At 41.9% G+C, this 25,261-nt stretch overlaps 1 protein-coding gene across 6 annotated transcripts in view; it reads right to left on the bottom strand.

Moving 5' to 3' along the window:
* The window catches only part of FMNL1 (formin like 1), a 112,998-nt gene extending 94,726 nt beyond the window's left edge, over nt 1-18,272 (bottom strand). For all 6 annotated transcript variants that reach the window (XM_060781174.2, XM_060781177.2, XM_060781178.2 and 3 more), the window contains exon 1: nt 16,672-18,272. In XM_060781174.2, coding sequence (XP_060637157.2) covers nt 16,672-16,827 — 156 coding nt within the window. In that variant the 5' untranslated portion in view covers nt 16,828-18,272. The remainder of the gene's footprint in view (nt 1-16,671) is intronic.
* Between the last annotated feature and the right edge of the window lie 6,989 nt (nt 18,273-25,261).

Raw genomic sequence — 25,261 nt, 5'->3', positions numbered from 1 at the left:
AAGACTGTTCATTGATTTTGATGCAAATAAAGATTCTCTGCAGGAAATGTTTTCAAACTCCACATACAGACAGACAGAATTGGATCTGGCTGTGACAAAAGTATGTTAGATTGGGGTGGCTACATCAATGAAAATGTCACGATACCACGTAGATGCTGTGAAAAAGGCAAATTATATCTTAGCCACAATCAGAACAGAAATTAAAAATAAAACTATCATCATACTGCTCTTATACGAAACTATGGCATGACTACATTTTCTGCAATTTGCTCAATTCTGGTCGCCACACTTGAAAAAGGACTGTAAAATGTTCAGAAAAGCCACAACTAAAACGATTAGCGAACTGGAACAATTCCCTTGTGAGAAAAGTTGTAACACTTTGAAGCTGTTTAACTTTAAAAAAACCCCAGTCTCCAAGTAAGACGGCATGATAAAAGTACAGATGAGTATACACCATTATACATGGTAGGGAGTAAATGGATAAAAGAGATAATCTTTTCCTCAATATCATGAAAGGCATTGAACTTCAGTGTTTGGTTACAAGCAAATGTATTAAAATTTAGTCAGTTAATAAATTGGCTCACAGGCAGATGATTAATGTACTACAATTTCTTTAATCATTTGGCAGTCTGGTTCTTTTTAACTTTTTTGATCTGATCATATGACTCCGTTTTGCTGTTGAAGTGCCATTTTTTACACTGCTCCTTCTTGCTCCTTGTGGCAAACTAAAGTCTGAGTATGTGGGTGGTTTACAGAGTCTTGTCCTTTGGGATGTGGAACTGTATTTTCAGTCTCTTCCAACCGTTGTCTCAAGGGAGATGAGCAGACATCTCTCTTTTCCATGTCAAAACACTGGAAGAAATATATGTTTCAATGCTACAGAGCAATTTGATACCACTTGGTTCCCTTCTATGGAATCCTGGGCTTTATTGGGTTGTTGTAGGTTTTTTCGGGCTATATGGCCATGTTCTGGAGGCATTCTCTCCTGACGTTTCACCTGCATCTATGGCAAGCATCCTCAGAGGTAGTGAGGTCACCTCACCTCTGAGGATGCTTGCCATAGATGCAGGCAAAACGTCAGGAGAGAATGCCTCTAGAACATGGCCATATAGCCCGAAAAAACCTACAACAACCCAGTGATTCCGGCCATGAAAGCCTTCGACAATACACTGGGCTGTATTGTTTGGTAAAGGATTTCGAATTCTCTGCTGGGGTCAAGAGAAAGCATTAGAGTTCCCCAGGAGATTTCTAAGCACACCATCAAACTACAAATCCTGGGATTCCATTATGATGGCCATGTTTGAAAATGTAGCATCAAATAGATATGTGTAATGAAACTCACTCAGATATATGAACCAGTTCTAAATGAAGCTGAAATTTGCACAAAGGACTGATTTTGTAGCCTGGGGTTATTCCTATAGTTGTGCTACTTATATAGGATGAGTATAAGTATAGGATAAGTATTTCCTATAGTTGTACAACTTATATAGGAGCCCCCGGTGGCGAAGAGGGTTAAACCCCTGTGTCGGCAGGACTAAAGACCGACAGGTTGCAGGTTCGAATCCAGGGAGAGCGCGGATGAGCTCCCTCTGTCAGTTCCAGCTCCCCATGCAGGGACCTGAGAGAAGCCTCCCACAAGGATGATAAAACATCAAAACATCCAGGCATCCCCTGGGCAACGTCCTTGCAGACGGCCAATTCTCTCACACCAGAAGCGACTTGCAGTTTCTCAAGTCGCTCCTGACACAACAAAAAAAAAGCTACTTATATGCTTCATAGCAAGGAATACTTTGCATCATCTTGGGCTACATCCTATTGTATCTTTTCTCAGATAGAGAGCCTGACCACTCTTATCCACATTATTGTAATATATAGGCTGTAATGTATTGTACATAGGGCTCTTGAGTTTTCAGAAACTGTAATGAGTTCAAAATGCAACTAACAAGAATTAAAGTATTGACTAGGATTGATCCAGGAGAACCTATCTTCATATACTGAAATCATTTAACCTGTAATTTATGAACTTAGTTCATAATGCCAGCACTAGTTTTTAAAGTCCTCTATGACCTATAATTAAGAAACATCTGCAGCCAGAACAGTATGATTATGGGGATAGTGGTTAAAGTGTGTGACTAGGATTTGGAAAATTCAGATTCATATCCCCATGGATGCATTACATTTGACTATGGACAGGTCACTATTTTACAAACTGATCTACTTCACAGGATTGCTGCTACTCGGTTAATTATAAGGGAAGGAAGAAAGGCATACACATTGTCCCGAGCTCATTGAAAGAAAGTGGAGCTATAAATAGTAGTAATCAATAGATATATCCAGGTGATTAAATCATCTGGCAAAGCAAGTGCTAGCTGAGGTGTGTGTATGGTACAGTGGTGGTTTTGCTCCATATGTGGTATATCCTCCAAAGGAAAACCTACCTGGGGCATACATTGTTTTTGGTACAAGGTTTACATTTATTTTCATCCATATTTTTAAATATATTTTATGCCTTCTCTTTAGACATGTCATAATTTATTATGTTTTATTTATATAGTTTTATCCTGGTTCCTGTAAAGCATCTTGGAAACTCTACCAAAGGACAATGTGAAATCTTTTAGTGAAATTATTCAACTTCTAAATCATTCAGTAATGTATTAAGGCTGCAACTCTTACTGGAGTCCAGGTCCGTACTGAACATACTGGGAATTACAAATGATTTCATAGGGTTCTTTCATACTCAATTACAGCTCTGTTCCACTTAACTACCTGGCACATGCAGTTTGGTGAACTACTAGAGCTGTCAATCTTTTTTAGGCAATCTTTCCCCTAAATTGCAAATACTAAGATTCCACAAGGCCATGGTAGTTAAAAGGAAAACATAGTCTATAATCTATATAGTGTGGAAGGTTCCTATGTATAAAGGAATAGGATTCCAATTATTATGGCTTCTGACACATGTGATCCTACGGCTCACTCATTCCCCTCCATAAATAACTGCTTTATAACCCCTAATTTTCATATATGGGGGCTAACACTCTGTCACTAACACCATTTTTTTTCAATGGAAAGAGGAGGCAGCTGTAAATTGGCCTGATGCAGCTAAAAACACAGCAGCTATTTTGGGATAGGCGGTCAAAGATTACTACATGTTAAGTTTGCAGTGGCTTTGCCCTTGACTGACTCACAGTTTCATTTCACTTCCAATAAGAAATTATCAGGATGGAAGTAGGATGAGTTTAAACTGCAATCAAGGGAAAATAAAGCTCAGCAGGAGATTCTGCAAACCAGATTCTCCTCAGTCCAAAAAAAATCCCCAAAGGATGCTTTAATGGTGATGGATGTTCAGAACCCACAGAAAGGCACAGCTCTATTTTGGCAACTGGCAAACCTAGCTAAACACCTGGAAAGACAAAGCTCATCGAAAGTCCCTAAATGCAGGCAAAATTCTGCACGGTAGTATGGAAAAGGGGGTTAGTACTGAGTCTCAGAGACTGTGCTGGTACGACTGTACCAGGAGCTTCAACTTCGTTTTCTTTCTATTGAGTGTTTGCATATATTCCAAGGTTCCATGCATTTTTCAGTAAGGTGGCTTCCCTTGGTTTGCAATTATAGGGCCAATGATCTGTCTATCCTTGTTAAGTTTTGGTTCCGCCCCTTTTCCCAGGGCTCTGGGAGGGAAAGGAAACCATTTTTAGTTCAGTTCTATAGTGGAAAGCTTAGCTACAGGACGTGGACCAGCTCCATCTGTAGACAAGCTTCGTTTCTCACAGCATCCGGGGGAAACAGAAGCATCCGGGGGAAACAGCTCCACATCTTTCGTGGAAAAGATCCAAAAGAACTCCAACTGGAGAATCTACAAAGCCTTGGCTGGTAGGTCTACTCGGGTAACCAGAAGCAATTGGAGCCGGGAGTAGAGCCCACACCAGCAAGCATAGAAGGTAGATTGCCTGGGAGGGATTAAAAAGGGTTTTCCTTTTAAAGAAAAGAAACAGTTCACGAAGCCAGTTACCTGTCCATTTGGGCAAGTTAAGAAGCATTTGTTTGACTTGTTGAAGATCTCAGAAGTGTTTGTTTAAATTATTGAAGATCTAAGCAATAATAAAGGACTTTGTTAAACTTATCAAGCATCTAAAGACTTTTGTATAGGAAAATTCTTAGGGCCTCTCAGCCAAGGCAACCCGGCTTCCCGCTGGGTACAAAGAGAATGTCCTGTACAAAAGACAATTATTATAGGCCCAGCGCGTGACAGCACAGACTCAGTACTATATCTCAGATGGGGAATCTGTGCCTTACTCACCCACCTGGTAGGCTGCAATCTGGCCAGGCTGGCTATGACTGATGGAAGGTGAAGTCCAACATTATCTGGAGTAGTGTGTTTTCCAGGTGTTTTGTACTTCTGAATTTCGGATCATTGCGCAAGGCAGCTAGGGCCCCTGGGAGTTTAAGTCCAAAACACTGGAGGACTACAATTTGGAAATCACTGAAATCACTGTTCCCCACTCCTTAATTAAATGGGCTGTCTGGGATACAGGCTCATATATTACAAAACCAAGATATCGTGTGACAAGTTCACAACTAATTTGCTCATCATTCCAAAAACAAAATAATACAGATATAGAATATGCTCAATCTCCCTTTAAAAAAATAGAGGCCTCATAAATCAGATTTTCTTGACATAGATCTGGAGACAGAATGTTCATGGTGGCTGCTCCCAGGCGCTTGAACTGCCTATCTAGAAAGGTTAAGCTAGCTCCCTTTTTGAGAGCAGGCAAAAACATTTTTATTCAGCTAGACCTGTAACAACTGACCTTGCTTTCTGCAGAAAGAGCATTTAACTGGTTGGATGCAGCATTTTATTTTATCATGTCTTCAAAATGTTTTAGTTTCCCCCCCATATTTGTGTGATTAAAGTATTAGCTTCATTTGCTCAATTCGACTATCAATCTTGAGCCTCACTCATAGCAGAAAAATGAGCTATAAATTAAATAGTATTTCAAAAATCTGAAATGTTCTTTCTGGACAAAATACTGGTTTAGAATATGGTATTTTGCTCAAGTTTTTCAAGAACCATAAAGACTAACAATATGATTTGATACTAAAACCATGACTCAAATAAATAAATACATAAATAAATCTAGAAAAGGTTGAACTCATGTGGCAGTAGGGAGTGGTTCACTTTTCAAAAATGCCTAAAATTTGCTAGCTCAGTTCCCTCTTGCATAGAACTGCAAGCTCTTTTGGCAGAAAAAGGATTCCCACTGACAAGAAAACTGGCAACCCTACAAGAGGTCTCTAGATGGGGATTCCCTTGAATCAGATTCAGCCAAGAGAAGGAGAGAAAGGGGGTTATTTGGCTCAATCATGTGCCAAAAAATTAGGTGAGACTCAAGTTTTTTTTATTTATTTGGTTGCATTTCTTTCCCAACTGCCCTGGATTGCAGACAAGCCTTGAGTTGTGAATGGACCATGCCTGGCACAGAGGCAACTGTTTAACAATACAACAGAGATTTATTGGAGGAATCTACAGATATAGTCATATCATCTTACTCAGTCTTAAATCTATGTTTCAGACACGAGAAAGGTAACATCCATCTCAATGTACAAGCATCTGTGTAAGGGCTTGAACTTTACTTAAATCTTCATATAACTTCTAATCTACCTTACAGCGTTCTTGATGAGATAAAATGGGGGCAAATGCCTATATATCATTTGGTATTTCTCAGAGGAAGAACAGAATACAAAATGTGGCTGATAAATACAACTATGAAAAGTGAAAACAAGAATCTCGCTCTAAGGCAGCATCCTTCATACATTATCCCAGCTCTTCCCCCACCGCCCACAATACATAGATCATTTAACAGAGTTACACAAGAATAAGGCCTAACACAGGTTATTTACATCACTGAAAAGTGGATAATGAAAACAAATAGTCAAAGGTTTTCTATACCATGGCTTAATCAAATAAAATTAAGACTACAGTCAAGAAATCAGAAGACTGATACTTGAAAAACCAGCCTACATATGATCTAATTGTTAAATTAAAAAGTCATAAGAAAGCATGCCATAGTATTCCATTTCTATGAATACACTGCACTGGACAATGAGGGAAGTTGCACTGGACAATGAAGAAAGCTGACCTTTGAAATGTGTTACCAAAAAGTTTTCTGCAAAAACTCTTACAGACAATAAAAATGGATCAATCAATCCTGGACTCCCACCAGAAGCCAAAAAAGAAGTAAACTATTGTACTTTAGACAGATCATATCATATCACAGCCTAAGAAGTCTGTAGGAAAAGCAGATGATCACATTGCAGATGGATTTATTCAAGCAAGGAAGCTACATCTCGACTTTGTTAGCTCTGAGTAGGACTTAATATCATGATGAGAACAACCCTGCCTATCTTAATAGAGGAGGATTATAAAGTGAATGGAGAGTTGTGTAATTTCCTGTGTGTTCCAGCCTTTTCATCTTCACCAGCCCCAAGCACAAAGATAAAAAAGAGTAAGCCAAGGAAGAGGGAAAACAACCCCCTCTTGATCAGTAAATACCTGATTGTTATGCTACTCAGCACACACTATGATGCTACGAGGAGGGAAACAACAATAGTTTAATGCATAGATGACAATAACAACCCCCCTCAAAGAAACTCACAGAATATGAGCTATATGCAGCATTTGATCCACTACTGAATTTCGATGGCCACTAGGCATCATGAGATAATCCAGTTCAGTTGGCAGATAGGGGATCATCACTGATGAAAAAGTGGGCCACTCTCTGGGGCCAGGAGATTTCAGAAAATACGCCTCCAGGTGACACAATCTGCTATCAATGTGTTGTTTGATGTCACTGCAACAGCAAAAGAAGCCAAAGTGCACTTCTGAGGATACGATTCTGCATCAAAATATGGTCTTCTGCACTGTTTTTAAATAAAAGCTGTCACACTTCTACTATCCAAATTCATCAGGATAACAACCATTTTAAGTTTCATAGTATGTATGTAAACTACTGTGATATATTTGTTTTTTCTCTCTGACACTGTTGACTCTATTCTTATCAGACCTGTACAAATTTGCTGATAAAACACAGACTTTCAGAAACATCAAACAGATAGTGCAAACAGAGGTCGTTATCACAAAAAATGTTTTTAATAAACTTCTATTTTCTCTTTTGCACATATAGTGCTTCCTGCCCCACATAGTTTCTTTCATTCTGAATGTTAGAAATGACCCAGACCTCCCGCCCATCATTTCCTGCATGCCAACAGAAAGAAAGACACAACTGGCAAGGGGAACAGCCAGTTTTCTAAGTTTGATGCTAACTCATAAGACACCTTGAAGTATTTGCACAATGGGAGAATAATTTCTTTTTGCCCTTTTTTCAGTTATTTATTACAGGAAAAAAATAAATTCAATTGGCATTTTACGACAATCCAACCTAATTTACTCTCCCCATATCTTTACATGAATCAAAGCAAAGTTATTCATTTGTTATTCACACTTCTTCAAATTTAATAATTCAGTTCTCCAATAGAAAAGTATACTAAAATGTGCACAGGGAGTATGTACAAAAGGGAGTATACTAGGGAATTTTTTTAAAAAAATAATTATATTATACTTTCTTGTAAAAATGAACACATTTTTTATTTTTTAGGGAAAAATACATATATTGGATATGGATGTCAATTTAGTTACATTTATAATTGACAAACTGTCAGAAGATACTACTATGTCTGAAAGTGTCCTCTCTTTGAAGAGCTGTCCAAACAAAATGCATAGATAAAATATCATTATTTCTGAAATTGTATCTATACTATAAATTAGCATATGTAACATTTATGCAAATTTGTGGAAGCTTATTGGGGATGATGCATTTTCATTTTAAAAACAATACCTAAGTGGCTATATCCTTTCTTCTTACTATGAAACTCAAGGTAGTCTCTCCAATGGTTTCTATCAAGTCTCCCATCCAACCAGAAATCAGATCCAGACATAGATAGCTTCAGTAAAATGACTGATTGCATTATACAATAAGCTCTCTACTTTTGTGGGGTTTAGAGATATAGGGCCCCTACAAAATTGGAAAAGACTTGAATAGCAAAGCACTATTTTTAACACTTACCTAGGACTCTCTAGATTCTACAAAATTACTCTCTGGTCAATGTTCGCCATAGATTCATGTTGGAGGGCCTACAAATGCCCAGAAAGGAATTTTTAGATCCTTCAGCATGACTATGGTGAACTTCACATTGGAGAACCTAAACATTGCTAGAGATAACATTTCAATTAAACCTCTGAAATAATCGAATCCACAAAAATTACACCCACAAATGGAGAGGATTGATTATACGTCTTTGCATGATGATCTTGTCACCGGGGGCAGGTACTGCAAAAGTATGACTTGTCCAATGTTAAAAAGTTACTTTTTAGGCTACACCTCCCATAATCTGCCACTCAGTACAGCCAGAATTTTTAAAGCTATAACAAAAGCCATATAAGTGGAGTTTGGCTTCTAAGAGTCTGGCTTGTAACCCCCAGTTTTAATCATCATGCTAGCCTATTCTGGTGGAGTCTCTGTGACTCAAAATTACTGGGCTATCATACCCTTGAATTTGAAGCATTTGCCACTCTAATCAAATATGCAGAAAAGCTGGTTGATGTTAGAAGTGCCAGGTGGAGTACATTCTTGATCATTGCATCATGTATTTTCAGGCTGAACTCCAGCATTAAAACAGGACTAGAAGCAGAATCCTGACTCAAAATAAATCCTGCCTGTTCTCTAGTCTTTATTTCCTAACATTACTGAGCCAATTAAAAAAAGACACATACACATATATCACTGTCCATATGAAGGATTTCAATAGTCCCTGTGGGAATGTGAAGCCTTCTAGATGTTGTTGAGCTACAATTCCTTCAGCTTTAGCAAGCGTAAAAAAGTGTGAGAGATGAACGCACACCAAACATCTGGTGAGCCACATATTCCCAAGACTACTCTTTCATAACTGACTAAGATGGCGCTGGATGATTATCCTAATTTTGTTTATGTCTGGATGTAAGCCAGAAATGTGGTGAGTGATTGAAAGGTACTAGTTGGGCTTTGAGTAAGGAAGTCCCTGTCTCATGCTGTAACTCAGTCACCAATTCGTAGTATAGCAATTATCTTAGTATAGCAATTATCATACAACTTCTACTTACATATCCTTGAGCTTACACATCCATACAATGCCTTCATCACAGAGAGGATTTTATATTAATCCAATACAAAGAATAACCTAAATATCGAAACCTAAATGTTAAAAACCTGGGGGGCTTAAAACTATGCCAATCTATTTTAAAATACACATTTACATTTTAAAATATTAGTCAAAGCATTTTTAAATGCCTGCAGAAGGAGGAGGCTTTTGAACTCCCCCATCCCACATACAACATTGGCACCAGGCTTTACTTCTGATGGAAAGATATTGAAAATTCAGGTCATCTCCAAAAAAACTACCTTTCTTTTGGTGATGCTACACACACTTGTTTTATAGAAGGCACACACGATAAGGTCCCCTTTGATTATCTTAAATGTAAAGAGAAGGTAGCATTGGAGGATGTACCTCTTTGCATGTTTAGGCCTCAAGCCATTTAAGGGCTTTAAATGTCAGTACCAACATCTCGAAAGGGGCTTAATAACAAATAGGCATCCAATATGTATCCTTCAGATCCAACATGATCCAATGTGACTCCAACTAGGCAAACCATTCTACCTGCTGAACTCCGTACTCGTTCAAACTTCCAGACTATTTTGATGGACATCCCCCCACACAGCATGCATTACCACACTCTACAACTATCCCATTTTGGCAGGGACAGTCCTAATTACACACCGGTTGTTTCACCCTTTCATTTGCTTTTAAAATGTCCCAATTTCCCTCTTCTCCTCCTCCTTCCCATTTCCACTTTTGTTGTTGGTTTACTTCAATTGCTATAAACTCAGTTGGAAGTACAAAAATTGTTTGCACTTAATCAGTTCAGCTGTAGGGGAAGAAGAGAAGGAAAAATCTTGCCTTTCCCAGTAAAGTGAAAACAACTGCTGCAGCCATTCCTAGTATGTGTGCTCTTCCTCCTTAATAACTTCCTCAGATGTCATCTGTACGCAGATGATGTTCAGCTCTATCACTCCTTTTCACCTGTTACTAAGGAGGCTGTGCAGGTCCTGAACCGGTGCTTGGCTGCTTTGTCGGCCTGGATGAGGGCGAACAGATTGAAACGTAATCCAGACAAGTCAGAGGTACTCCTGGTCAGTCGTAAGGTCTCGGCGGTGGCCAGGAGAGCTTTTGCACAATTAAAGCTTGTGCGCCAGCTGCGCCCGTTCACTTGACCATGGTGGTCCACGCTCTCGATACATCCCGAATAGACTACTGCAACACTCTGTACGTGGGGATGCCTTTGAAAACTTCTCAGAAGCTCCAATTAGTCCAGCGGTCGGCGGCCAGGTTGTTAACTAGAGCTGCGTACAGGGAGCGTACCACTCCTCTGTTGTGCCAACTCCACTGGCTGCCGATTAGCTTCCGAGCACAATTCAAAGTGCTGGTTTTAACCTTTAAAGTCCTGAACGGTTCTGGCCCAGATTACCTGTCTGAACGTATCTCCTGGTATGAACCATTATGAAGCTTAAGATCATCAGGAGAGGCCTTGCTCTCGATCCCATCACTCTCGCAAACACGGCTGGTGGGGACAAGAGACAGGGCCTTCTCAGCAGTGGTCCCCCGCCTGTGGAACTCTCTCCCTAAGGATATCAAGTTGGCCACCTCCCTCCTTTCCTTTAGAAGACAACTGAAGACCTGGCTCTGGGGCCTGGCATTCAATTAGAGGCCAGCGGCAATAGGAAAAGGAAATTTGGATTTTGCGATATGGATTCTCCCAGCTCGGCTTAGTTTTATTGGCATGTTAATCTATTAATTTATTATTAAATTTTATGGATGATGTAATATAACGTTTTAAAATGATTTTATTGTAAATTGTAATTTTTTATTGTAATTATGCTGTTAGCATCCTCTGATACTCATGTGAGGCCATGCTGAGTCCCCCTTGTGAGGAGAAGGGCGGGATATAAATGTATGAAATAAATAAATAAAATAATAATTACTGTTGATATGTCAACCACACTCTCATGTGTTTGACCACATCCAGGTTTTCATTTGTGGTGTGATCCAAACTGGAATTATCAGTATATTGACAGCTGGAACCAGACTACCTTTATTCAAGGGTCTATCATACTAAATTATTATAGCACTATAGTTCCACTTTACTGGCATGGTGGAATTCCATGCTTTGTTGTTTGGTGACTTACTATAGCACTCTGGCTGACAATGCTGTATACTCTTCACTACAGTGAAACACCACAATTGGAATAATGACAGATAAAGGATAATCTTCATTCTATAACTGTAATGTGAAAGAGCCTTGAGACAGGCGACAGGTAACAAATCAAAAAGGCTGGTAAAATGTTGCACCAAGCAACCAGGTACACTTTGGCCTCAAGAGACAAAGCTGATTCCAAGAGTATTGCCAAATTGCTCTTTCAGGCAGAATGCAGCAGGAATGAGGAGAAGAGAAGCCAGGCCCCTGGGGACATGAACAATGAAAAAATAAACAATATGTAACAAAATAGATGTTAGTATCTTAACAGAAAAACTGTAAGAATCACACATCTTGGTTGGGCCCAGTGACAGCTCTCATCAACCTTGAGCAAAGCTCTACCCAGAACAGGCTACACACCAACTTCCCAAAACGTAACAACCACCAACCCACGGTGTGTCCACCTCATCCAGATTCAGTGTTAGTTTCTTGGCCCTCACCTATACTATGACAGAGCACAGGGATCCAATTCAAAGTGCAAAAGCTCCACCACTTACAGTCATTCTTTTTACAACTTGCCAGTTTCCAAGAAAGTGGCCTTTAGAGGACCTTTGGAATTGTAATCCAGGACTTTCACTACCTTTCAATATGCATTGCTGACAAGTCCAACTGTAAATATGCTCTTCTCCCCTATTGACTGGAGCCTTTGGAGCCAATACTTAGGGGGCTAAATTTGGTCCACTCCTGATCAGACTGCCAGACAAAAAAAGGGAAGAGGGTTCTTACATCTTTAACTGTCATGTGGAAAGAGGCATTTCAACAAATAAAACTTGCATGAGTAACACCTGCTAAAAACCCCTCTTCAACACAGCCATTAAAGAGATAGTTGCCCTGTCCTCTTTTTCACAACATTGCTGATTCTTATCCTTAAACCCAGAGAGTCTGGTTTAATTAAGAAACAGAATTCCTTCTGTTTTCTGCTTCATGTTCTCCAGGGCCAACAGTGTGAGACTGGCTGACTATGCTGGACAGCTAAGTAAGCCTCTACTTATAAAGATGTCTCCAAGGGTCCTGGGATGGAGAGTTACTTTTTATCTTGGTGGATTTCCTCTATGGTGTGAACACTTCCTGCAATTTAATTATAGATGCTAATCTCTTACAGCAGGGGTGGGAACGATGTAACCCCAAGAAACCTAGAATTTTGTTTGGGGGGGGGGGGGGCAGAATTGCCAAAAATGAAAACTGGAGATAGTTCCTATACCTAACATTTAGAAGAGGGAATCTCATCAGGTGCTGTTTGTCACACAACAAGGCAACATGTTGCACCTACTGAAATTTTTCCCTCTACCTAACTATTAAAAGCACAGGTGCTTCCTTCTGCTTTTACTTTGGCAAACCTGGCAAGCGCAGACCTGACAGGCAAATTGTTATTAAATTTGCTTACTGGCAGGTGCTTACAGTGCAATGGCAAATTATTTTTCTCATCGATCATCACTGAAATTCCATATAAATTTGAAAAAGCACCATGTATGCTTGGGAGCGGACCTGCAGTGGCACAGAGGTTAAACCGCTAAGGTGCAGAATTTGCTGATTGGAAGGTCGGCGGTACAAATCCATGGATGGGGTAAACCCCTGTTGTTAGCCCCAGCTTTTGCCAACCTAGCAGTTCGAAAACATGCAAATGTGAGTAGATCAATAGGTATGGCTTTGGTGGGAAGGTAGCAGTACTCCATGCAGTCATGCCAGCCACGTGACCTAGGAGGTGTCTACGGACAACCCTGGCTCTTCAGTGGAGATGAGCACCAGCCCCCAGAGTCAGACTAAACTAGACTCGAGCGCTTGGGAGCACCTTCCATGTGTTTGTTGTAACTTACTCCCAAGTCACAAGATAGATTGCAGACAGGTTTTACGGTTTCTGGGATTGCTCAACATCAACAGTGGCTTTCATATTTCTTGGTACACTTCTGAGGGGGCATACTACATAGGAACTCTGGTGGCCCAATTTCTGAGTTCATTTATGGAAGAGGACCCAGATCCAAACATCCTAGTCTGGGAGGGGGGCTGATCCCTCTTTCTCCCCCTCGCGTCCCACATGAAAAAGCTCCAGAGCTTGCAGAATTGTCATTCCCAGCACCCTTAGTTAGAAATGCCAGTGGTGAATAATAGGTTAGTTCTGCAATAGCTGGACACTTCAATTTGCCCCATCCTGTTCTGCCATGTGCATTGTTCGGAAACAGCTCACCTGTCCCTATGTGCTAAATCTCCTGTTTTAGCTGGAATGTAATTGTTAATTCTAACAAGAAACCCACTGATCATTAAAATGTATATAAATATTGAGTTAGAAATTCCCCATAAATGAATAGATCTAGTCAAGTTACAGTCAGTGTAGTGGTTTGAGTATTGGACTAGGATTTTGGAAGGTTCAAATCTCCGCTCAGCCACCGAACCGGAGGTTAACCTTGGGCACGTTGCACAATCTCAGCCTTAAGACAAAGGCAATGGCAAATCTCTTCAGAATAAGTCTTTCCAAGAAAACTCTATGACAAAGCTGTCTCAGTCAGAATTGACTTGAAGGCCCATCTCAACAACAACATATTGTAATTCAGTGTTTCCCAAATGCTGGCCTACTATGTTTGTTACTTTAGCACCCAGAATCACTAATCCTCAGTCAAGGCAACTGTGGCTTCTGGGAGATGGACTAGATGGCAGGGGGTTGGACTGGATGGCCCATGAGGTCTCTTCCAACTCTATGATTCTATGGAGTCCAAACACCTGGAGGACTAGCATTCAGAATATCACCACTTTTGTTGGTAAAAACTATTCATAAGAAGTAAAATAAGGAGGCTTAAAATCAATAAACAAATCTGCTGAGATAGATTTAGAAATTTTAGAGCGATGGTGCAAAACAGAAGTAAAAATCAGACAGCTCTTCAAAAGTTGTTGAATCACCCCTCCAAGTATCTCTCACCACTGGCAATGCTGGATGCTTCTGGGTCTTGCAGTTCAGCTCTCTAAAATGATGCTTTTTAAAATTTAATGCTTTCTATAAAATATTAATTAGTAACCTGCTTTACTAAACTAGTTTTTGAAATACATAAAGTAGTTTTTAAAATACATCCACAATTGAAGCAGTACAACTCCTGCTTTCATGCCATGTGCACAAGCCACACCCGTGGTGTTGCCTCTTCCAGAATCACTTATCAGACCCCTGGATTTATGCTACCTTGCGCATGGAGAGCAATACTGGCATTCCCTCACTCTCTGTAAGCACAACAACATGCCAGTTATAATGATTGCTGATCAACCGAACACATGTTTCTCAGAACTCCTAGGAATAGAACATCACTTACAAGCAGAGAACTACAGACCTCACACTGTCATCATTCCCACCACCCCATCCCCACACCATGCTGCATGCAGCTGCATAACTCAAGTTAGGATAGTGCTAGGCATAGAAAAGGCAATAATTAATTCAGTTGTGGAGGGAACCATTGTCTAAATAGGAAATAGGCACATTAGCATTTAGCAACGAGATTACACAATTCTTGGATTGGCTCATGTGTTTTACAGGGCTGTTTAGTTTCCATCATGACACACTACAAAACTGGTCTTGTGCCATCCAGAAAATAAAAGGGGGGTTATGCTGCTCCCTGCCTAAAGTTAGAAAAAAAAATCCTATGTGGATTAACATCTAAAAACACCCAACTGAGAGCAAGGCCTGAAGAACATATCTTTTGTGGAGGTCAATCATCTTAGAGGTCAACAATGCTGTTGTTCTTGCCTTCAAGCTGTTTCCAACTTATGGTGACCTCAAGTTGAGCTCATCATGGGGTATTCTTGAAAATATTTGTTCTGATGAGATTTTCCTTTGCTTCCCCTATGAGGCTGAGAGTGTGAGACTTGCCCAATATTACCCAGAGGTTTTCCCATAGCTGAGTGGGAATTTCCTGGACTGCAGAGTTGTAGTCCTGAGCTCGAACTACTACATCATGCTGGGATGGTGATGATGAGAGCAAGGCATGTTGCCCCTTGACTCTGGAACTCATTGCCCAGTGAGATTAGGCATGCCCCCACCTTAGAAACCTTCAAGAAGAACCTCAAAACCTGGCTTTTCCATTGCAGTTTCAGAGAGTAGAAATAAAACTTTACATTGTTGCTCCTCTCAACATTTCTGTCCCTGAAATACACCCCCCCCCCTCCTGTATGATGGCCTGTTTTGGATGACCCTAGTTCTCTATGAACTTCTCCCTCACAAATAATTTTGCTCCACTCCATCTCTATCTCACCCTGAGTTTTTAATATTTTATCTTGTACATGCGGCCCGCTCATTGTCATTGTGATTTTGAATGATTTTGTATTGTATATTTATATTGCTTACTGTATACATTTTACTGTGTTGCTGTTGGTGTTTTGGTTTTTATTTTTCTTTATGCAATATGTTGTTGGGCTTGGCCTCATGTAAGCCGCCCTGAGTCCCCATCAGGGAGATGGAGGCAAGGTATAAATAAAGTTTATTATTATTATTATTATATTTATTATTGCTCTGTAAAATTCTGTCAGAGGAATTAATTTTTAATCTCTCCTAAACTTGGGTCCTTCATTCCTGAGGCTGAGAGTGTGTGACTTGCCCAAAGTCACCCAGCAGGTTTCCATGTCTGAATCAAACCCTGTTCTCTAGAGTCACAGTCCAATGCCATTACACCACGATGGCTCTTTTGCAGTTGGCTAAATATCTTTTTAACACTAGCTGTAAAGCAGAATACACGCCTTTCCTCCAGAGAGTTTGCCAACCGATTTCAAGCAAGATGAAAAAAGACCATTTGATTTGACCTCCTTGGGGAGAGACAGGCGAGACAAGAACACACACACTTCCTCTCCCTCCCTCCCCTTCCCATGAATGAATTACTTGCACCCTCACTCCATATGCCTCTAACTTGGAGAAGAATCCACCTCTGAGACAGGATGTGGATGCCCAGATCATTTCAAATCCTGTTGCAATTGCACCATGTTATTAGTATTTCAGATTTTCAGTCTGCAAGCTTTCCCCAAAGAAACAAGGCAGAACAGGGGTTAAATGGTATGAGATAATCCCAACTGGTAACTCCCACGTTATAAGAGGCTTCCCTTCACCAGGTGTAATGCATTGGCAGAACAGAGCTAGCTAGGGGAGAAAACCAGATTTTTCACCCATTTTTAACCCCACCAACTGCAGGCATGACTTGACTCCTAGCCAGGCTAGTTTGCTCTGTGTGTCTGCTGAAGGTGAGGAATGGAGACAGGATTCCAAGATAGTGTGTCCTGGGAGAAGGCACAGGTCAAGGAAGACTTACCAGCACATAAGAGAACCGCTCTTCCAGTTCGCCAGCGCTGGGCATGGGCTGCTTGGGGGGCGCAGGGTGTTTGGGGGGCAGAGGCGAAGAGGCGGTTGGCTGGCTTTTAATCTCCTTGGCTGGAGACATCTCCATGCTGCTTGCTGCATTGCCCATTCTCGAGACTGCAAAGCTCCCCACGATACAATAAATAAAACAAATGGTTTTCCAAGTCCTGATGTGGTCTCCTTTCCTCCAAAAAAGGTTGAGGGGAGCAAACACCCCTTCAAACCCAAACTTTGATCCCAGCCAAAAAGGGGACGTGGAGGTAGTCCCAACACGTGTCACGGATGCCTCAAATGCATAGAGGCTGGTGGTCCTCCATGAAATGAAGAAGAGGGGGTCTCCTTGCAAGGTGACTCCTCCAAAAATCAGGGACCAGCCACCATCATGAAGAGGGTCAGTCCCTTGAAGCTGCCTTCTCCTTCCTTGACAGCTTCATACCCAGGTGAGAAAAAAAACAAAACAAAAACAAAATCCACTTCTTCAGTCTTTCTGAGGAGCCCACAGCTCCATCCTTGTCCAGGTTGGGAGGAAGAAAAAGGCCTGGAAGGGAAGAGTCAAACGCTTTGCTAAACTCCAAAAAAAAGAGGAAGGACCCAAAGGCAGCGGTTGGGCTCTCTGAACAGGAAGTCTCAATGGCAGGTGCAGGGGAGGGGAAAATAAGAAATAAATAGAGCTGCAACTTTTCTCTTTCGCCGCAGAAGCAGCCCTGGATTGCAGAAGGGGGCTTTTGAAACCTAGCCCCAAAAAATAAACACCAAATCCCTCTTCCTTCCTTTTCCTCCTCCTCTTGAAAGCTGGGGAAGAGGAGCAAAGATGCCAGGCAGCAGCAGCAGCCGCAGAGAGGAGCTACCCAAGGCTTGGCTGGCCAAGGCAACCTGGAAAGCCAAAGGCAGCAAGGGCTTGCCCATTCCCAAAGGCAAAGGCCACCAGCATGAGAGAAGAGAGAGAAGAGAGAAGAGTCACCTGCTTTGAGGGAGAGGAAAAAAGAGCCTCTGGAGCAAGGAATAAGCATTGAGCAGCAGCAGCAGAGAATGGGAGCGTGAGGGAGAAGCAGGCAGAGAGCTTCCTGGGTCTCAAAGCCCACGGATTTCCCCCACACGCGTGTCTTGTCTCTCTGTGGTTCTATAATAAATAATTATAATAAATAATAATAATTTCCAGTCGAAAGGAGAGTCGGTTTTTGAAAGGACAATGAGGGGAAAAGGCACCTCTTGCTGCTAAATGGCCTTTTCTGAGGGGAAAGTCTATTCAGCATCACTTCATGGCTCCAGACGTGGGAGGCCAAACCACGCTGAGAGGGAGAGACTTCAGTGTGGGGCCTTTACTGAATGGAGGGGGGAGACACTTCCCTCTCTCTCTCTCTCTCTCTCTCTCTCTGAGGGAGTAAGGGTCTCCCCTAACACACCTGGCCTCGTCTTCCCTCCCACAGCCCCTCCTTTGAGCCTCCTATGGCTTCCTCTCTCTCTCTCTCTCGTGGGCTTCACTCCATCCTTCCCTCAGCAAGGCAAGCCCAAGGTGGCTTTGCAGAGCTTCCACGCCGCCCTTCCCAAAGTCCAGCCGAGCCCTTCGCCCCCTAGTGGCCCAGTGAGGAACCGCTCCACTCCCTCCTGTTTAAAAAAAAAAAGGAGAGAGAGAGAATAAAAGTGGAACCACAGACAGCGAAGATCTGGAAAAACCCACAGTGAGGGGAAGCGTCAGAAATGTCTCTTAAGTTCCTGAAAAAGAAATCCTTAAATTTTAAAAAAGCCGTTCCTGTTTTGAAAGTCTTATTTCCTGTCTAATTGTGCGACACTTACTTAGATAGTAGAAACTAAATACAGACAAGACAGAGGTCCTCCTGGTCAGTTGTAAGGCCAAACAGGGCATAGGGTTACAGTCTGTGCTTGACGGGGTTACACTCCCCCTGAAGGCGCAGCTTGGGAGTGATCCTGGACTCATCGCTGAACCTGGAACCCCAGGTTTCGGCGGTGGCCAGGAGAGCTTTTGCACAGTTAAAGCTTGTGCGCCATCTGCACCCGTACCTTGGGAAGTCGAACTTGGCCATGGTGGTCCACGCTCTGGTTACATCCCGTTTAGACTACTGCAACGCTCTTTGCGTGGGGTTGCCTATGAAGACTGCCCGGAAGCTGCAATTAGTCCAACGCTCAGCAGCCAGGCTACTAACGGGAGTGGGGTACAGGGAATGCACAACTCCCTTGTTGCGCCAACTCCACTGGCTGCAAATTAGCTTCTGAGCACAATTCAAAGTGCTGGTCTTAACCTACAAATCCCTATACGGTTCCGGCCCAGTTTCCTGTCCAATCGTATTCTCCCCTATAAACCATCATCTGGAGAGTCTCTGCTCTCGGTCCTGCCACTTTCGCAGTCACATCTCGTGAGAACGAGAGACAGGGCCTTTTCTGTGGTGCCCCCTGACTATGGAATTCCCTCCCGAATGAAATTAGATTTGCCCTCTCCCCCCTTGACCTTTAGGAAGTTAGTGAAAACCTGGCTCTGGACCGAAGCCTTTGCAGAATGATGGTGAGGCTGGTAATCGACCAAAGTTATTGACCACAATATATGGAATGAATATATGCACTGAGCTGGACATGTTTTTATTTTGGCAAATGGCTTTTATCTTATCTTATATGAATTTGGTAATTTACTGTCAATATATGATGTTTTAGATTTTTACTGTTAGCAATGAATCCTTGCTGTCAGCCGTTCTGAATCCCTCTACAGAGGTAGAGAAAATCAGGATATAAAAGTTTAAAATAAATAAATAATAAATAAAATAGTTTTTGTGGCTGCCACCAACTATGTTGAATTGGTTGAGACCAGATGAGACATTCATTGAAAAACTAGAGCAAAATATGCTGCAGGGTGTCCCACAAAAAGCAAGTTTTTGCAGCTTAATAAACTTTTCTCATATTTTTATGATAGAACCAGTTAGTACAATATTTATTCAATTATTGTGTCAGGAGCAAACCAAACAGTTGTATTGCATTTTTAAAAACCCACAAAGTTTGCAAGCTTGGCATTCTTGGAATTAGCACAATATGGAACTCTCTGCCCCGGAGTGTGGTAGAGGCTCCTTCTTTAGAAGCTTTTAAACAGAGGCTGGATGGCCATCTGTTGGGGGTGCTTTGAATGCAATTTTCCAAGTTTCTTGGCAGGGGGTTGGACTGGATGGTCCATGAGGTCTCTTCCAACTCTATGATTCTATATAAAAATGTAATGTTTGTTTGTGGGATTAACAAATCTCAAAAACCACTGGGCGAATTGACACCAAATGTCGACACAATATACCCATCAGGCCAACGAGTGATTATCACTTAAAAAAAAAACTGGAAAACACAGCAGAAAAGACTTAAAAAGCCAAAAAATAAAAAATACATTACAACGCAAGCGCAAAACCATATATATATATATATATATATATACACACACACACACACACAAACACACATATATACATATACACACACACATATACACACATATATACAAAGACAAAACACATATACACAGACTGGGCCACAGCAACGCATGGCAGGGGATGGCTACTAATATATAATAATGTAATCATAGTATATATTTTATTTATTTATTTACAGTATTTTTATACCGACTTTCTCACCCCTGGGGGGACTCAAAGTGGTTTATATTATATGTACATGTAGTATTAGTAATAATTTTGCAGTATAGTGGTAGCTCCTGGGGGTGCAGTGGGTTAAACCACTGAGCTGCTAAACTTGCTGACCAAAAGGTCAGTGGTTCAAATCCAGGAAGCGGGGTGAGCTCCTGTTGTTAATCCCAGCTTCTGCAAACCAAGGGCAGGAGATCACCCCAACTTGCGGCTTTGAACATCTAACCCTTTGGTCAGCAAATTTCCTGCAGCTATCAGTTTAGCCCGCTGCACTACTGCGGCCCCTAAATTTTAACTAGTTATTTCCAAGCTCTGTTGTGGAGTTTCCTTTTCCCAGCATTTCTTGCTGTCAAATACATGCTTACTTGTTTGCTACTGATGGCAAAAGGCAAATCTTGTTAAGGTCACATTCAACTTGATTGTTATCTTTATGGATTTATAGTATGACCCTTTATCCATGGACCCAATATCCACGGTTTCACTTGCCTGTGCTCCAAAACAATATTCCCTCCAGAAATATTGGTGGGTCTTTCTAGGTCATCCAATGCTATTCTATGGCATTCTCCTATCAAAGTACACTCAAAACATAGGGTTCTACGAGGATTTTGGAATGTATCTCTTGTGGATATGGGAGTTGTACTGTAGTCATAACATTTGTGGCATACCTTTCCTCCAGTGAGATCAAGCTGGTATATATAACGGTTCCCTTCTCTTTATTCTCACAAACTTGTGAGTCAGAGATATGTGAGAAAGCAATTGGTCCAAAGGTAACCATTTTTTTTTCATGGCTCGCTAGAGGTGAAAACCTAGATCTCCCAAATGGTCTTCCCACTACTAATATCGTCGCTTTGTGATGATAAAATCTGATTTTAAAAAAAGCTATTCTGGTTGAGACCAGGGACTATTTGGCCCAACATCCCTTTCCCTACAGACAGATGCCTCTGTGAACTTGGCAAGCAGGCAATGACAGCAACAGCAAAGCTAATAATTGTTCCTATATACTGCCATTCAGAGGTGACCTGGGCTGGGGTATTGACTCATTTGCCACATTAGTCATCGGATGTTGTGTCCCTTTACATCACATTTTCAACAGCTTTATATATGCTGATGGCCTTGGCCTAACAACACAAGCAAAAGACTTTGAAACAGTTGAAATCCAACTTACTAATGTCTTAAAAGATCTTCCCAGCTACTTCAAAGATAATCACCTGAAGCCTAACCCTGCCAAAACACAAGTGTGTGCTTTCCACCTACACAACCGTGAAGCCAACAGGAAATTGAAAGTCACCTGGGAAGGTCAAGAACTTGAATATTGTTTCCATCCTAAATATCCCGGTGTCACCTTAGATCAAACACTAGCATATAGGAAACAGTGCTTGAACACCAAGCACAAAGTAGCTGAACGTAATGACATCCTGCGGAAACTTACTGGCAGCACATGTGATGCAGACCCAAAATTAGTAAGAACATCAGCCCTAGCCTTGTATTACTCAACTGCCGAGTATGCCTGCCCTGTTTGGCATAGGTCTGCCCATGCAAAGCAGGTGAATATAGCACTGAATGAAACATGCAGAATAATCACAGGATGTCTTAAACCTACACCTGTTGATGAACTCTACAAGCTAGCTGGCATTGCCCCCCCCCCCCCGATGTGTGATGGGAAGTTGCTGCTAAATGTGAGAGAAATAAGGTTGGACACTGTGAAAGCCATCCACTACATGGCTACCAGACTCCTCCCAGTAGACTCAATTCAAGGAAAAGCTTTATGAGAACGATCACTCCTCTTGGCGTCCACCCAGCAACAGCAAGGGTATCCCTCTGGGCAGCTAAACCAGGAAATCCCAACTGGATGGCCCCCCCACGAGGGTCTTCCTCCAGGGGCAAACCAAGAATGGGCAACCTGGAAGTCCCTGAATATACTCAGAAGCGGAGTGGGCAGATCAAAAGACAACCTGGCAAAATGGCACTACCTAAAAGAATCTCACACCTTGTGTGACTGTGGAGCAGAACAGACAACTCTGCAGCTGTATGCCTTGTCCATTGTGCCCTGCCTCATGTACAGAGGAGAAATTGTTGGAAGCTGCAGACAATGCCTTTGCTGTTGCCTGATTTTGATCAAAAGATATTTAGCCGCCTGCATACCTTCTATTGTATCAGTTTTATACAAATTTATGCAATGCTTTTGATACAAAATAAATAAATAACATTTTCTTGGTGATCCTAACCAGTCATTGCTCAGCTGTGGCACAGAGTGCAACCTTGGGATGTCTTCTTCTGTTCATCCTCCCTTATCGACTGGCTGGAGAGGATTTCTTCCCTGGAGATAACTTCTGTACCTCAGCCCTTCATCCCTTTCTCAAAGGCACTTTTCCTGTAAGGCCTTTGCTGTATTTCTCTAGCCCTCCCTTCCTGTCGAGCCTAAATAGATTGAACTGCATTTGTTCACAGTCAGCCCTCCAGGGAAGAGTTGTAGCTCAGTGGTAGAACAGATGTTTTGTATCGGTATGAAGAAGAAAGCTCCAAGTTCAGTCCTTGGCATCTCCCATTAAAGGCATCAGGTAGGAGATAATGGGAAATGATCTCTGAATTAAAGCTTGGACAGCAACTGCTGCTTGGAGCCAATGAACACAGCAGTGTTGCTCAATCTATCTGATGTGGGGGAGATCAGCAACTTCTTCCCAATGTGCCAGGGATGAATACCATATTTGCCTCTGTGCCAGCTGGCTGTGGTTATTTCTTTCTTTCCAGGAAACACACCAAGGACCAGCGGCTGATGGCTTGTGAATTTGTGTGTGTGTGTCAGAAGCACAGTTGAGAAACTACAAGTTGTTTCTGGTGTGAGAGAATTGACTGTCTATAAGGACGTTGCCCAGGGGACGCCTAGATGTTTTGATGCTTTACTATCCTTATGGGAGGCTTCTTTCATGTCCCCGCATGGGAAGCTGGAGCTGACAGAGGGAGCTCATCCGTGCTTTCCTCAGATTCGAACCTACCACCTGTCGGTCTTCAGTCCTGACACACAAGGGATTAACCCACTGTGCCACCAGGGGCTCCTGGCTTGTGAAATGGCATAGGTTTATGGACCACCACTTTGAATAACACTGGAATAATCAAGATTTGACCTGGTGGAAGGTAACATCTTAGGATCACTGCTCTTCTTAGCATTGTCTCTTCCTTACTTCTCTTCCATGCATGTCTCTTTGGGAAAATGTAGATTATAAGTTCCATGGGGAAGAGACTTAATATGTTGTTGATGATGTTATTTTGTAAGATGCCATGCACATGATATGTTCATGTTCATCCATATGCCTTTGCACAGGTAAAGCTTGTGCACTAGCTGCGACCATACCTCGAGAAGTCTGACTTAGCCATGGTGGTCCATACCTTAGTTACCTCCAGATTGGATTACTGTAATGTGCTCTACGTGGGGCTGCCTTTGAAGACGACCTGGAAAATGCAGTTGGTAAAAAGGTCGGCGGCCAGGATGCTAACTGGAGCAAATTACAAGGAGCGGTCAACCCCCTGTTAAAACAACTCCACTGGCTACTGATAAGTTTCCGGTCCCAATTCAAGGTGCAGGTTATGACCTACGAAACCCTAAACGGTTCGGGTCCTACCTATATTCGCAATCACATCTTCTCCTATTGACCTGCTTGAGATCTAAGGTCTGCTGGGGAGGCCTTTCTCTCACTTCCATCCTGTCACAAATGTGGCTGATGGGGACGAGGGAGAGGGCTTTCTTGGTGGTGTCCTTCCGCCCCCGCCCCCCCAACGCCTCTGGAACTCTCTCCTCAGGAGAGTAGTTTGGTGCCCACCCTGTCCACTTTCCTCAAAGAACTAAAAATGTGGATGTTTCACTATGCTTTTGGTTAATCAGTTCAGTAGACAATTGTGACCTCTCCAGCCATAACTCAATATCTGGTTCTCAATATCTGGTTCTTGCACTTTACCATTGTCCCTGACCTATAGTTCTATTGCTGTAATTAATTTGGCACTTCTAGCCCAAGCCTATCATATGGCTCCTGCACTTCCCCACCAGCTCTGTCTTTGCAACCGTATTGCACAAGCCCCTGCCTTTTCCTTTAGCTCAGTATATGGCCACTACGTTAGGCTATTGGCTGTCTGTTGATGGTTATGTTTTTATGATGTATGATGTTGTGTTTGCAAACTTTTACTGTGTTATATTTTAATCTGTGTTTCACTGAACTTGTTCCCATATAAGCCAGCCCAAGTCCTCTTGAGGAGGTGGTGGCAGGATACAAAAATAAAGTTGCTGTTGTTGTTACTATTTGAAACACAACAAGATGAGTCCACAGCAGACAAGATCACTCTGCTGGCTGTTGTATTGGATCACATGTTGGACACTTCCCAAGTGTCTAGGACTGTGTGATGTACTGGCGAATAATGCATGCAGATCCCAGTAGGGTGGCCTTCAGCAGCTGGCAGATGGTAATTTTGTCAGCGCCGATTGTGTTTAAGTGCAGGCCAAGGTCTTTAGGCACTGCACCCAGTGTGCCGATCACCACTGGGACCACCTTGACTGGTTTGTGCCAGAGTCTTTGCAGTTCGATCTTTAAATCCTCATATCGTGTCAGCTTTTTCCAGTTGTTTCTCTTCAATCCTGCTGTGGCCTGGGATTGCAACATAGACAATCATTTATTCATTCGTTCATTTATTTATTTACTTCATTTCTATACAGCGTTTCTCAGCCCTCGGGTGACTCAAAGCGGTTAACAATAGCAAAATTAAATGCTTAACATCATAAAAACAGTTAAAAAATGAGGTCAGGAGTAAATAATAATAATAATAATAATAATAATAATAATAATAATATACATCAGAGTATTTAAAGTATGCATAGATTGCCCTAAATTAGAGCTGTACATTGTGCACTCCTTCAGAGGTTCCTTGAACTAC

Source organism: Anolis sagrei, chromosome 6, assembly GCF_037176765.1.
Source record: "Anolis sagrei isolate rAnoSag1 chromosome 6, rAnoSag1.mat, whole genome shotgun sequence".
In the NCBI taxonomy this organism is placed as follows: Eukaryota; Metazoa; Chordata; class Lepidosauria; order Squamata; family Dactyloidae; genus Anolis; species Anolis sagrei.
Note: the sequence above shows the minus strand (reverse complement) of the source record. Positions and strands in the feature narration are given on the sequence as shown.